General features: G+C 41.3%; 1 protein-coding gene across 3 annotated transcripts in view; it reads left to right on the top strand.

Moving 5' to 3' along the window:
• SMYD3 (SET and MYND domain containing 3) overlaps nt 1-13,330 on the top strand; it is a 437,216-nt gene that overhangs the window by 28,383 nt on the left and 395,503 nt on the right. For all 3 annotated transcript variants that reach the window (XM_068232068.1, XM_068232066.1, XM_068232067.1), the window contains exon 3: nt 5,853-5,960. In XM_068232068.1, the coding sequence (XP_068088169.1) occupies nt 5,853-5,960 (108 nt within the window). The remainder of the gene's footprint in view (nt 1-5,852; nt 5,961-13,330) is intronic.

Genomic DNA, 13,330 nt, shown 5'->3' with positions numbered 1-13,330 from the left:
TGTTAATTAGATCACCTCTAAGGCGTCTTTTCTCTAGACTAAATAAACCCAGTTTATCTAACCTTTCTTGGTAAGTGAGACCTTCCATCCCACGTATCAATTTTGTTGCTCGTCTCTGCACCTGCTCTAAAACTGCAATATCTTTCCTGTAATGTGGTGCCCAGAACTGAATTCCATATTCCAGATGTGGCCTTACTAGAGAGTTAAACAGGGGCAATATTTTGCTAGCATCTCGAGTTTTTATTTCCCTTTTAATGCATCCAAAAATGTTATTAGCTTTAGCTGCAGCATTGAATATGATTATTTAACTTGTTGTCGATGAGTACTCCTAAGTCCTTCTCCAAGTTTGATGTCCCCAACTGTATCCCATTTGTTTTGTATGGTGCTAGACCATTGGTACAACCAAAATGCATGATTTTTAAATTTTTTTAACATTTAATTTAATCTGCCATTTATGTGCCCATGTAACCATCATATTCAGATCCTGTTGCAATATGTCACTATCTTCCTGAGAGTAGATGATTGTGACCCCTGTACAGACCCCTGCTTACAGTCACCCATTTTGAGTATGATCCATTGACCACAACTCTTTGTTTTCTGTCCATTGGCCAGTTCCCTATCCATGCACACACACTCTTCCCCAGTCCTTGCATCCTCAACTTTTGCACCAGGCGTTTGTGGGGATCAGTGTTGAAGACCTTTGCAAAGTCCAAGTATATCACATCTACAGCATTCCCAATATCCACAGTAGCGTTCACTACCTCATAAAAGCTGAGCATGTTAGTCAAACAGGACCTGTCTTTAGTAAACCCATGCTGATGCTGAGAAATAAGATTATTTTCTACTATGAAGTCATGTATAGTATCTCTTAGTAACCCCTCAAATAGTTTGCATACAACTGATGTTAAGCTTACAGGTATATAATTTCCTGGATCTGATTTTTTGCCCCTCTTAAATAATGGGAAAACGTGGGCTTTACGCCAATCCACTGGGACTCTGCCAGTTGAAAGAAAATCACAAAAGATAAGATAAAGGGGTTTATCTATAACTGAACTTAATTCCCTTAGGACCCGAGGATGCATGCCATCCGGGCCACGTGCCTTGTCTATTTTTAATTTATTTAGTCTTGCCTTCACTTCTTCCTGAGTTAAGTATTTAATGTTACAGTTGGAAGATTGAGACTCTTCTGCATCTGTAATTTGCAACAGTGATGTTTCCCTTTTGAAGACAGAAGCAAAGACAGAATTATAACTCTGCCTTATCTTGGTCATCCACCATTGAGTTTCCACCCTCATCCTTTAGGAGTCCAATACAGTCAACCTTTTTTAGAGTTGATGTACTTGTAAAACTTCTTTGGGCTAGATTTGATATCCCTAGCGATTTGATTTTCAGATTTAGGGCTGGTGCACACCAAAACCCGCTAGCAGATCCGCAAAATGCTAGCAGATTTTTAAACGCTTTTTTAAATTTTTATGAGGCGTTTTGCGGATTGCTGCTGCGGTTTTCAGTATAGTAGATTTCATATATTGTTACAGTAAAGCTGTTACTGAACAGCTTCTGTAACAAAAACGCCTGCAAAACCGCTCTGAAGTGCCGTTTTTCAGAGCGGTTTGCGTTTTTCCTATACTTAACATTGGGGCAGAAACGCATCCGAAATCCAAAAAATGCCTCACCCAGGCATTTTTCGTTTCTGCAAAACGCCTGCCGCTCTGGTGTGCACCACCCCATTGAGATACATTGACCAAGCAGATCCGCAGCCGCAAGCGGATCTGAAAACGCCCAAAAAGCCGCTCGGTGTGCACCAGCCCAGAATCTTTGCCAGCCTAATTTCTTTTTTACAACTTTTATTGCACTCCTTATAATTGCTTAAAGGGTCACTTAAGCCAACCTAAAAAAATGAGTTTTACTTATCTGGGGCTTCTAACAGCCCCCTGCAGCTGTCTGGTACCCACATAGACTCGCTCCAATGCTCCTAGCCCCGCCGGCAGCCACGTCCGGTTTCGGCGATAGGAGCCGACAGGCCGGGAACGCCAGTGATTCTTCGCTTTCCTGGCCACAATAGTGCCCTCTATACTGCTATTGCGGCTAGGAACGCTACGAATCACTCGCGTTCCCGGCCTGTCGGCTCCTGTCACCGAAACCGGAAGTGGCTGTCGGCGGGGCCAGGAGCATTGTAGCGAGTCTATGTGGGCACCGGACAGCTACAGGGGGCTGTTAGGGCCCCAGGTGAGTAAATCTCATTTTTTTAGGTTGGCTTAGGTGTTCCTTTAATGCAGCCTCGGTCCCCTCCTGTTTACGGACCTTGTAGGCATTCTTTTCCCCATTCGTTTTATCTCTAGCCTTTCTAATCATCCATAGAGGCCTTTTTTTTATTCCTAGACGTTTTGTTTCCATATGGGATATACATACTACAATATTGATTGAGAATAAGTTTAAAGGATACCACAACTGACATGTGGCATAATGAGATAGACATGGGTATGTACAGTGCCTAGCACACAAATAACTATGCTGTGTTCCTTTTTTTCTTTCTCTGCCTGAAAGAGGTAAATATCAGGTATGTAAGTGGCTGACTCAGTCCTGACTCAGACATGAAGTGACTACAGTGTGACCTTCACTGATAAGAAATTCCAACTATAAAACACTTTCCTAGAAGAAAATGGCTTCTGAGAGCAAGAAAGAGATAAAAAAGGGGAAAATTCTTATCAGTGTGGTCACAATGTAGTCACTTCCTGTCTGAGTCAGGACTGAGTCAGCCACTTACATACCTGATATTTACCTCTTTCAAGCAGAGAAAGAAAAAAAGGAACACAGCATAGTTATTTGTGTGCTAGGCACTGTACATACCCATGTCTAACTCATTATGCCACATGTCAGTTGTGGTATCCTTTAAAAGCTTGCCATTTCCCTTCAGTGTCCTCCCCTTGTAGTACATTATCCCAGTTCACTAAACTTAGTGCCTGCCTGAGTTGATTGAACTTTGCTTTTCTAAAATTCCTAATTTTAGTGGTCCCACTGCCCTGCGGCCTATCAGTCACCAGATCAAACGTTATCATGTTGTGATCACTATTTCCCAAATGTTCTTGAACCTGCACATTTAATACATTATCTGGTCTATTAGAAATGATCAAATCCAGTAACGCATTCCCCTTAGTTGGTTACGTTACCATTTGAGTCAGGTAACTGTCCTGTAGTGATGCCAGAAATCTGCTGCTTTTACCAGAATGGGTAGCCTCAATACTCCAGTCAATGTCTGGAAAGTTGAAGTCACCCATAACTATGACCTCATTTTTACTTGCATGTTTTTTAAACACACTTAAGTACAAATACTTGAGCACTTAAAAAAAGAAGTGGTTAAACTCATTGTGAAATTTGTTAGCCACAGACAACAGGTTTCCTTTGTATTATTTAAGAGTCCATTCATATAGGTAGTTAAACAAAAAAAAAAGTATTTTCTGTTAGATTTTTTGTTCCTTCTCAAGTGCCTGCAAATTGCCTGTTAAAAAAAAAGACTTCCCCAAACATTTTATGCTTCTATGCTAGAAAGACGGTAATCCTACATTGGATACAGGAACAAGCCCCAAAACAGGGGATTGGTAAACGCCTCTCTGCCAATTTACTAACTTGCTTATCTGCAGAGGAGCTGTCCCACTAAGATTGATAGGCTATGGCCACCATGGCTTAAATACCTTAAAGATCACGGTATAGAGCAGTGGTCCTCAAACTAAGGCCCGCGGGCCGAATGTGGCCCCCTAAGGCTTTCTTACCGGCCCCCCACACAGAAAATGTATAGCTTATAAATGCAGTCAGCTACATCTTTAAATATTGGTGGTCCACATATGGAATAGCAGTGCAGCACCCCCATCCACATGGAAGCCAGAAAGCAGAAATTTTGCTGGTTTCCAATCAAATTCCACATCAGGTGACACTGCTGTCCAATTGGCTTGCAGATTGTCACCTGGGTATGCCTCACTGTCTGGTCCGCAAAGACTTCTACATCATTTTATGTTTACTCCGGCCCACCAGCGGTCTGAAGTATGTTGACCCGGCCCTCAACCCAAAACGTTTGGGGACCCCTGGTATAGAGTATGAATCAGAACAGGATTAGGATGCCTGTATTATAATTTACAGTATACGTAGACTTTACGTGCTATGTTTCTGCAGGGGACTGGACTGGGCCTGGAGAATACATGAGGTGAATCAATAGCAGATTTACTTACCTGGGCCTTTTCTTCAGCCGCCAGTCTCCTGGGGTCCCTTCTGTAGCAGCTCCTACGTAGGCACATTCGGGTCTGCGGCCTCAACGAGGGGACCCCAGGAAACTGGCTGAGAGCGGAGCTGCAGCCAGGGAAACAGGCTTCTAGGGTCTGGAGGAAGCCCCAGGTAAGTAAATCTGCTATTACTTTATTCACCTCATGTAACCTTAAACTGTTACTTACTGCTGTTAGTTTTTATGCAAAACTCAATAAAACTTATTAGTAAAAAAAAAAAAAAAAAAAAAAAAAAAGACTGCCCCCACCCTCCATATCCCCACTGCCACTTGCTTCCCTCTAGTGAAGCAGCACGGAGGTTGCCTGGCTGAAATCACTTCCCATGTGAATGAATTGCGAAAAAAAATTTCTTTACTGCCAGTTTTAAGTGCAGACAAGTTAAGTTAAGGGCATTGGTGATGATATAATGCTATTTTGTTTATACTTTACAAGTAGTAAAAGCTTTGTCCTGTGTACATTTTACCTGCCTCTCTGCCATAAAAAGTTTACTAAAGACTTTTCCTTACTGAAATCAGTAGAAACATTCTTAAAGAGACCCTGTACTGAAAAACGTCCCCGGGGGTTACTTACCTCAGGAGGGGGAAGCCTTAGGGTCCCAATGAGGCTTCCCCCTTCCCTTTAGCTGCAGGCAATCCAGCGCTGGCTCCCCTGAAGTCTCCCACAATCCTGTCTTGACAAGCCTGACAAGTTAGATTTATTTACCTTCCTTGGCTCCAGCGGGTGGCGCTGTTGCAGCTCTCAGCACGGAAATAGCCGATTTCTGTCAGGTCCACTCTACTACGCAGGCGCAGGAGACTTGCGCCTGCGAAGTAGAGCGGCCCGACAGCGATCGGCTATTTACGCCTATCTCCGAGTAGAGAGCCGATACTGCGCCTGCGCCGCTGGAGTCGGGAAGGTAAATATTTACATCCCCGCTGTTCGGAGGGGCACAGCGAGACCGCCGTGGAACACAGGAGGACGGGGAAAGCCTCGATAGGATCCGGAAGCTTCCCCCACTTGAGGTGAGTACCCCCCAGGGGAACTTTTTCTCATTACAGGTTTTCTTTAAGGCTTGTACACACATCCAACAAAAGCGCACAACCAACCCGACGACATGCCCAACTGCATGACCGAGCAATTACAAGACTTGTATTTTCTATGCACCAACCAACTGAACGACCAATTCATTTGCATACTGCACATGCAAGGGGGCAGACAGACTGCATGACATGGCCACATTCAAAATAAGTACAAATGACTTCAAAGCTGTTCAAATGACTTGTACACACATGGCCAACTGCCTGATATCAACCCAATGGTGGCCAACTGCCTGATATCAACCAACGGTGCTATTATCAGTAGCTCGTATAGTTGTTTGTCACGTGTACACATGCCCAACTATCATCTAGCAGACCAAGTTTGGACAGTAGTTGAGTGGAAAAGTTGCACGTGTGTACAAGCCTTAAAACACACTGCACAATTAGATGAAAGTGGGGATGTAAGTAAGTAACGCATAAACACTATCAAAACAGTAGATATCATGTTTAAATAGGTCAATTAATTATTCTTACTAATCTATCTATATTTATTTGTTTTTTTTAGAGAAATGCTTGGAAAGACCACAAGAGAGAATGTAGGTGTCTGAAGAGTGTTTACCCTAACATTCCTACTGACTCTGTCAGACTCATCAGCAGGATCATCTTTAAACTGGTGAGTGGAAATGTGTGCAAAGTTACGATTGATACTGAAATACTAACTCCTCCCATAGTTGCACCCTGTTGGTGAACCACAAGGTCCATTCTTGCATCCATTTTCTTTTCTCTCTAAACTCATTGTCATTAATACAATCATGGTTTTCAGTATCACTTCTATGCTGATGAATTGCAAAATGCATGACTCAGCTTATGACCTCTTTGCAATAATTGTCAATCTGCATTCATGGGATATTAAAGGTACTTATTCTGGTGACAGATGTTTTTATCACCACTAAGAAACAATTACTTTACGCAGATGGTAACTGAAACAACCAAGGGTAATGCTGTGCTTGACTCTGTCATTTAAAATTGATCAGGTATTATACATGTTCAGGAGCACTTGGGCATCAATGATCACAATATGATAACATTTGACCTAAGTTTTATTAATCAACTTAAACTATGAATTTTAGATAAGCCATCTTTAACAACTTACTACATTTTGTGCAGTATATTCACGGCCCGCAAAACTTCACTTGAAGTACCAGGGCCGTGAATATAAGTCTTTAGTGGCGCACATGGCCGCGCGTGCTCCCATCGTCGCCCGTTATCGGTGGGATGAATGAATGGGAACGCAGTTCCCATTCATTAACCTAAGTCCCTGATTCAATGAGTGCCGACGTCTATGAGATGCCTGCATTCATTGTATCTTCCTGTTGTTACAGTGCCACGCATTACTTCACGATTCACGTACTTACGTAGGTGAATTGGAAAAATTGACTGAGGACATCTTGCAGCCAAATAGTAAATTACACCAAAATCCACTTTTATTTAATAAAAATCCCAACACAAAACTGAAAAAAATCCACCTTTATTTCCAAATAAAATATTTGCGCCATACATTGTACTAAGGACATTTTTTAAATGTTGCAATAACCGGGACAAATGGGCAAATAAAATGTGTGGCTTTTATCCACAGTAGAACTTTTATTTTAACACTATAATGGCCAAAAAGTGATAAATAATGACTTTTTTCAATTTTTTTTTCTTATTATCCCAATTAAAATGCGTTTAGAATAAAATAATTCTTAAGGTGGCCATACATGGTACAATTTTTCAATTAGATAATTTAGTTCGATTATTCCATTAGATCGAATATAAAGATTTTTCCAGCATGTCCGATCAATTTTCCAGAAAAAACGGGATAATCGTTTGAATTTCTTGATCGAAAAAAAAAATATTTTCAATTTTCATTCAATTCGATCATTTAGATCGAATAAACGGGAAAATCGAACGTTTTTATTGTACCGTGTATGGCCACCATTAGCCTTATGTACCTCCCAAAGAAAGCCTAATTGGTGGCGAAAAAACAAGATATAGATACATACAGTGGGTTGCAAAAGTATTCGGCCCCCTTGAAGTTTTCCACATTTTGTCATATTACTGCCACAAACATGAATCAATTTTATTGGAATTCCACATGAAAGACCAACACAAAGTGGTGTACACGTGAGAAGTGGAACGAAAATCATACATGATTCCAAACATTTTTTTACAAATAAATAACTGCAAAGTGGTGTGTGCATAATTATTCGGCCCCCTTTGGTCTGAGTGCAGTCAGTTGCCTATAGACATTGCCTGATGAGTGCTAATGACTAAATAGAGTGCACCTGTGTGTAATCTAATGTCAGTACAAATACAGCTGCTCTGTGAGGGCCTCAGAGGTTGTCTAAGAGAATATTGGAAGCAACAACACCGTGAAGTCCAAAGAACACACCAGACAGGTCAGGGATAAAGTTATTGAGAAATTTAAAGCAGGCTTAGGCTACAAATAGATTTCCAAAGCCTTGAACATCCCACGGAGCACTGTTCAAGCGATCATTCAGAAATGGAAGGAGTATGGCACAACTGTAAACCTACCAAGACAAGGCCATCCACCTAAACTCACAGGCCGAACAAGGAAAGCGCTGATCAGAAATGCAGTCAAGAGGCCAATGGTGACTCTGGACAAGCTGCAGAGATCTACAGCTCAGGTGGGAGACTCTGTCCATAGAACAACTATTAGTCATGCACTGTACAAAGTTGGCCTTTATGGAAGAGTGGCGAGAAGAAAGGCATTGTTAACAGAAAGCATAAGAAGTCCCGTTTGCAGATTGTTACAAGCCATGTGGGGGACACCGCAAACATGTGGAAGAAGGTGCTCTGGTCAGAAGAGACCAAAATGGAACTTTTTGGCCAAAATGCAAAACGCTATGTGTGGCGGAAAACTAACACTGCACATCACTCTGAACACACCATCCCCACTGTCAAATATGGTGGTGGCAGCATCATGCTCGGGGGGTGCATTTCTTCAGCAGGGACAGGGAATCTGGTCAGAGTTGATGGGAAGATGGATGGAGCCAAATACAGGGCAAACTTGGAAGAAAACCTCTTGGAGACTGCAAAAGACTGGGGCGGAGGTTCACCTTCCAGCAGGACAATGACCCTAAACATAAAGCCAGGGCAACAATGGAATGGTTTAAAACAAAACATATCTATGTGTTAGAATGGCCCAGTCAAAGTTCAGATCTAAATCCAATCGAGAATCTGCGGCAAGATCTGAAAACTGCTGTTCACAAACGCTGTCCATCTTATCTGACTGAGCTGGATCTGTTTTGCAAAGAAGAATGGGCAAGGATTTCTTTTTTTTTTTTTTTTTGCAAACTCTCAGCAGCGATAATACGCCATATCCCAACCAGAACTTAGCTTCATCAGCACCTTCTCTTGTTGGGTAATTTGTTGCATCATGGTTTGCCATATCTTTTATTTAGTAATCTTATTTGAATTAGAAAATTATTAGAAATATAGTAAAACAATACAACGTAATGACAGATTACTGTTCACTCAGACATCCCACCTACCACACCCCATACATACCTCATACATCCTCCATATACTTCCCCCCAAAAAACTCAGACACTTCTAGGTCCTCTCCTCCTCCTTACAAAAACAAAGAGGTATACGGAAGTCAGACAACACTCTTCTCCCAAATCTGTTTCATAACAACCCAACAAGTAGCATTAGACCTTTCAGTCACATCATCTTCTCCTATCCAAACTCTATTATTTAGAAATGCTATAATATCCTTTTTCCATTCTCCAAGGGAGAGTGGTTCTGGATTTTTCCATTTTTTTAATAATAAGCTTTCTAGCTAAGCTTACCCCCAAATCTACCAATAGTTTTTGCTCAGGACCACCTTCTGCTTCTTTTGTATCTTTAATCCCAAAAATTGCCCAGTTTACATCTAATGTAACCCCAGGGATTAAGTACCCGGAACAAAATTCCTCCACTCCTTTCCAGAAGCCCACCACCACAGGGCAGCTCCACATCATATGCAAGAAGGTACCTGAATCCCGTCCGCAGTTCCAGCAGGTTTCATCGACAGCTAAGCCGTATCTGAACATACGAACTGGCGACAGGTACCATCTGGCTATTAATTTATATTGGGCAAGCTGAATATAGGTGTCCGATATACTCCAGATTTTTTTAAAAACTCTAGCCCATAATTCTCCATTCATTTTAATTCCTTCACATTTTTCCCAACTGTCACAGTATCATGGGAGGACCCCATGGAGGGTGGCATCCAGCACTTTATAAATGTTTGAGAGAGTCCTCGGTGGCCTTTGTTTTAATAGGAACCATCTTTCAAAATTGTTTACTTTGTTGCTAATAACACCCTCCTTTCTCTCCAAATTCTTCCAGTAACTCTTTAGTTGTACAGCAACGAAATAATCAATTTTATGGGAATCAAGTAAGGGAGAGATGGCTAGTTCACTATTACCTACCAAGTCTATAAGTCTCATATCCATAGGAAGATGATTAGCCTTACACCAAGCCTTGTCTTTAGTTGGTCCAAAATCTGGATTATTTACAATTGATATCAGTGGGGATATTCCATCAAAATGTCGCCATCTCTCAATTACTTTAGCTAAAATTGATACCGTAGGTTGAATAAGGGGATGGGAAGGAACCAACAGAGCAGCTCGTATCTGAGCTGGAATCCAGGAAAGGAGAAGGTCTCGGCGGAGGCAGCTTCCCTCCATTCTTACCCATAATCTATTGTCCTCATTTATTCTCCAATCCAGCACACGAGCTAGATGAATACTAGTATAATATCTGTAGATGTCTGGAACTGCCATACCCCCGAGATCCTTACCCCTTGAAGTAATAGAGAATGCTATCCTACGCCGTGACCTTGCCCATATAAAATTTTGGAACATCTTGTTCCATTCTTGAAACCATTTGCTGGGTAGGGACAGGGGCAGACACTGTAACAGAAACAGTAATCTAGGCAATATCTTCATCTTTACAATTGCTATTCTACCAATAACATTAAAAAAAGGGAGATCCCAGGTTCTCAATGCTTCCCTACATACTACTACTATGTCCCCATAATTGGCTCTATATAAATCTCTTGATTCAGCGCAAATTCTTACACCCAAATATTTGATTGAGTGACTGTCCCAACAAAAATTTATACTGTCCTGAATAGCTTTCTTGGTTCCAGGGGAGCAACCCAAATCAAGAATTATAGATTTTTGTTCATTAATTTTAAAATTAGTAGCCATCCCAAACTGAGTGAACCATTTCATACAGTGTTTCATAGAGACCCGTGGATTGGTCAAAGTGAGGAGTATATCATCAGCGTAAGCTATCAATTTTATTTCCTCCCCTTCATTTACTATCCCCTCTATAAAGGGATCCCCTTGGATAGCTCTGATTAGGGGCTCTAGACTCAAATTGAACAGCACTGGAGAGAGGGGGCATCCTTGCCGAACTCCATTAGTTAATCTAAAGCTCTCCGATAGACAGCCATTTATCTTGACTCTTGCTGATTGATTGGAGTACAAATTTATTATTCTGTCAACAAAACAGGGACCCAGGCCAATCCTCTTAAGAACATCAAATATAAAACCCCTAGATACCCTATCAAAGGCTTTTTCTGCATCGATAGTGGCTAATATTGCTTCTTTATTACTCAATTTACAACCATTCACCACATTAATAGCCGTATAGATGTTGTCTTTAACATGTCTTTGTTTTCGAAAGCCAGCCTGTTGATTCCCCAGAACCAGGTCCGTTATTTCACCCAGTCTTGCAGCTAAGATCCTGGAATATATTTTGACATCACAATTCATAATTGATATTGGACGAAAATCTTCACACGCCATAAGAGATTTACCTTCTTTTGGTATTAGGGAAATTGTAGCCTCATTAGCTCTATCTGAAAAAGTCCCACCACCCCCCTTATCATTCACCAATGTACAAAAATGCGGAGCTAAGGAGTTTGAAAAAAGCTTAAAAAATTCTACCGGAAAACCATCTGGTCCTGGGCATTTGCCATCTGTCAAGCTTCTTACTGCTTCAACAAACTCCTTCTCCTGTATAGGGGCCTCAAGAATCTCACTAGTTTTTTTATCTAGGACTTGCATGGCCACAAGCTTCTCGAGTGCTTTACTCTTCGAGTCCTCTTTGGTCTCTGACAGATTATATAGTTTCTGATAAAACTGTGCGAAAACAGACCCTATCTTATGTGTTGCGAATTGTATAGTCCCATTTTCGTCGCAGATTTTTTCAATAAAATTAGAACTGTGGTCCTTTTTGAGCAAATTTGCTAATACTTTCCCCGATCTATTCTTTTCAAGGTGATATTTTTTTCTTATTGTCCTATATTGTCTAAGACAACGTGAATCCAGTAGATTATTAAGCTCCCCCCTGACACTGATCAGGTTGTCCCATGTTGACCTATTTGGGTTTTTTTTTATGTTGGTTTTCTACCTCATTTAAGTCATGTAGTAATTTATCAATCTTTTCTTTTCTTTCCTTTCTCCTCCTTCCACTAAACTTCATAAATATACCCCTAAGCACACATTTAAGGGTATCCCAAAGTAGTTTTTCCGACATACCAGGTGTGCGGTTAATTTTATAAAACTCCATAATAGTAGTGCGAATTTCTACTTTAACATTTTCATCTGTTAATAGATCTGTAGCCAAGCTCCAAGATTTAGTTTGTGCTGTCCCCCCAAAACCGTTTATAGTAATTCTCACTGGGGCATGGTCTGATAAGGACCTAACCCCAATTTCTGCATCAATTATCAATTGGACCTGGTCCTGGGGAACCAAAAAGAAGTCTAACCTTGAGAACATATTATGGGTTTTGGAATAATATGTATAGTCTCTTACCCCTAAGTTGAGTATTCGCCAAGCATCCAATAGTTTATGATGTCTCACCGTGTCATTATACCTGGTTCTGTCCCTCTTTGATATACTTATCGACTCACCAGTGCTATCCAAAACGGGGTCTGTCGCCAAATTAAAATCCCCTCCTATTATAATCCTTCCTTTCCCTCTGCATTTGACCAAATCCAGGAACTCCATTATCACCCTGACCTGACCCCGATTAGGGGCATATAGGTTGGCTAAGGTAATCTGTGTGCCCCTGACCCTACCCAGCACTACAAGGAATCTTCCTTCCGGGTCTCTGAAGATATGATCTGTCTTAAAGTCTAGATTGGAACTAATCACAATAGAGACTCCACCTGCCTTCTTTCTAGGGTTGGCATTATTAATCCAATTACCATATTTTTTATTAATAATTTTAGGGATTTTTCCTTCTTTAAAGTGTGTCTCTTGCAAAAAACCTATGTCTATCTTATTTCGCAGCAGTTCATCTATTATTCTCCCTCTTTTAAGCCCCGAATTAGCACCCCTTACATTTAGGGATTCAATCCTTAAAATATCCATCTTTATTTGTAAAGTGCATTAAAAAAAAAAATGAAGGGGAGGACTCGGAGGAAGACCCACCAAACACTCACACATGCATACACCACCACTCATCCCCATTCTAGATCCAACACTAAAGGGTTGATCATAAATTGATCGACTAAATCTGTCAACCCGTGTCCCACGGACACCAATGCTGGCGCACATCTTCTAGTGCGACAGCAGAGCCTAAGACCCATCTGCTAGATGGCAGGGACAGCTCCCCTTCCAATCGGAACTAAAGCACCCTCCATTAAGCCTAAGCTGTGCGGCCCTTGAGTAGCTTGCAGAACCTTATTTTTTGGCGACAACCATTCCTCTATGCGAAAGTCTGTAAGCTCAAGGATCTGGGAGATCTGGTCCAGGGGGTCACCATCCTTAATCAAGAACGATTTGCCCTTTATTGTAATATTTACTGAAAGGGGAAATCCCCATCTGTAGCGTCCTCCTTTCTGTATTACCCTATCCAAGATTGGTTTTAAAAGCCTTCTTCGCATAATCGTTCTTTGTGAAACATCTTGAAAGAGCTCCACATTGAAGTTTTCCATTTTTATTACACCTTTTGCCCTAGCTGCTTTGATCAAT

This window comes from Hyperolius riggenbachi, chromosome 4 (assembly GCF_040937935.1).
Source record: "Hyperolius riggenbachi isolate aHypRig1 chromosome 4, aHypRig1.pri, whole genome shotgun sequence".
NCBI classification, from domain to species: domain Eukaryota; kingdom Metazoa; phylum Chordata; class Amphibia; order Anura; family Hyperoliidae; genus Hyperolius; species Hyperolius riggenbachi.
The sequence above is the reverse complement of the archived record's forward strand: the minus strand, read 5'-3'. Positions and strand labels throughout refer to the sequence as shown.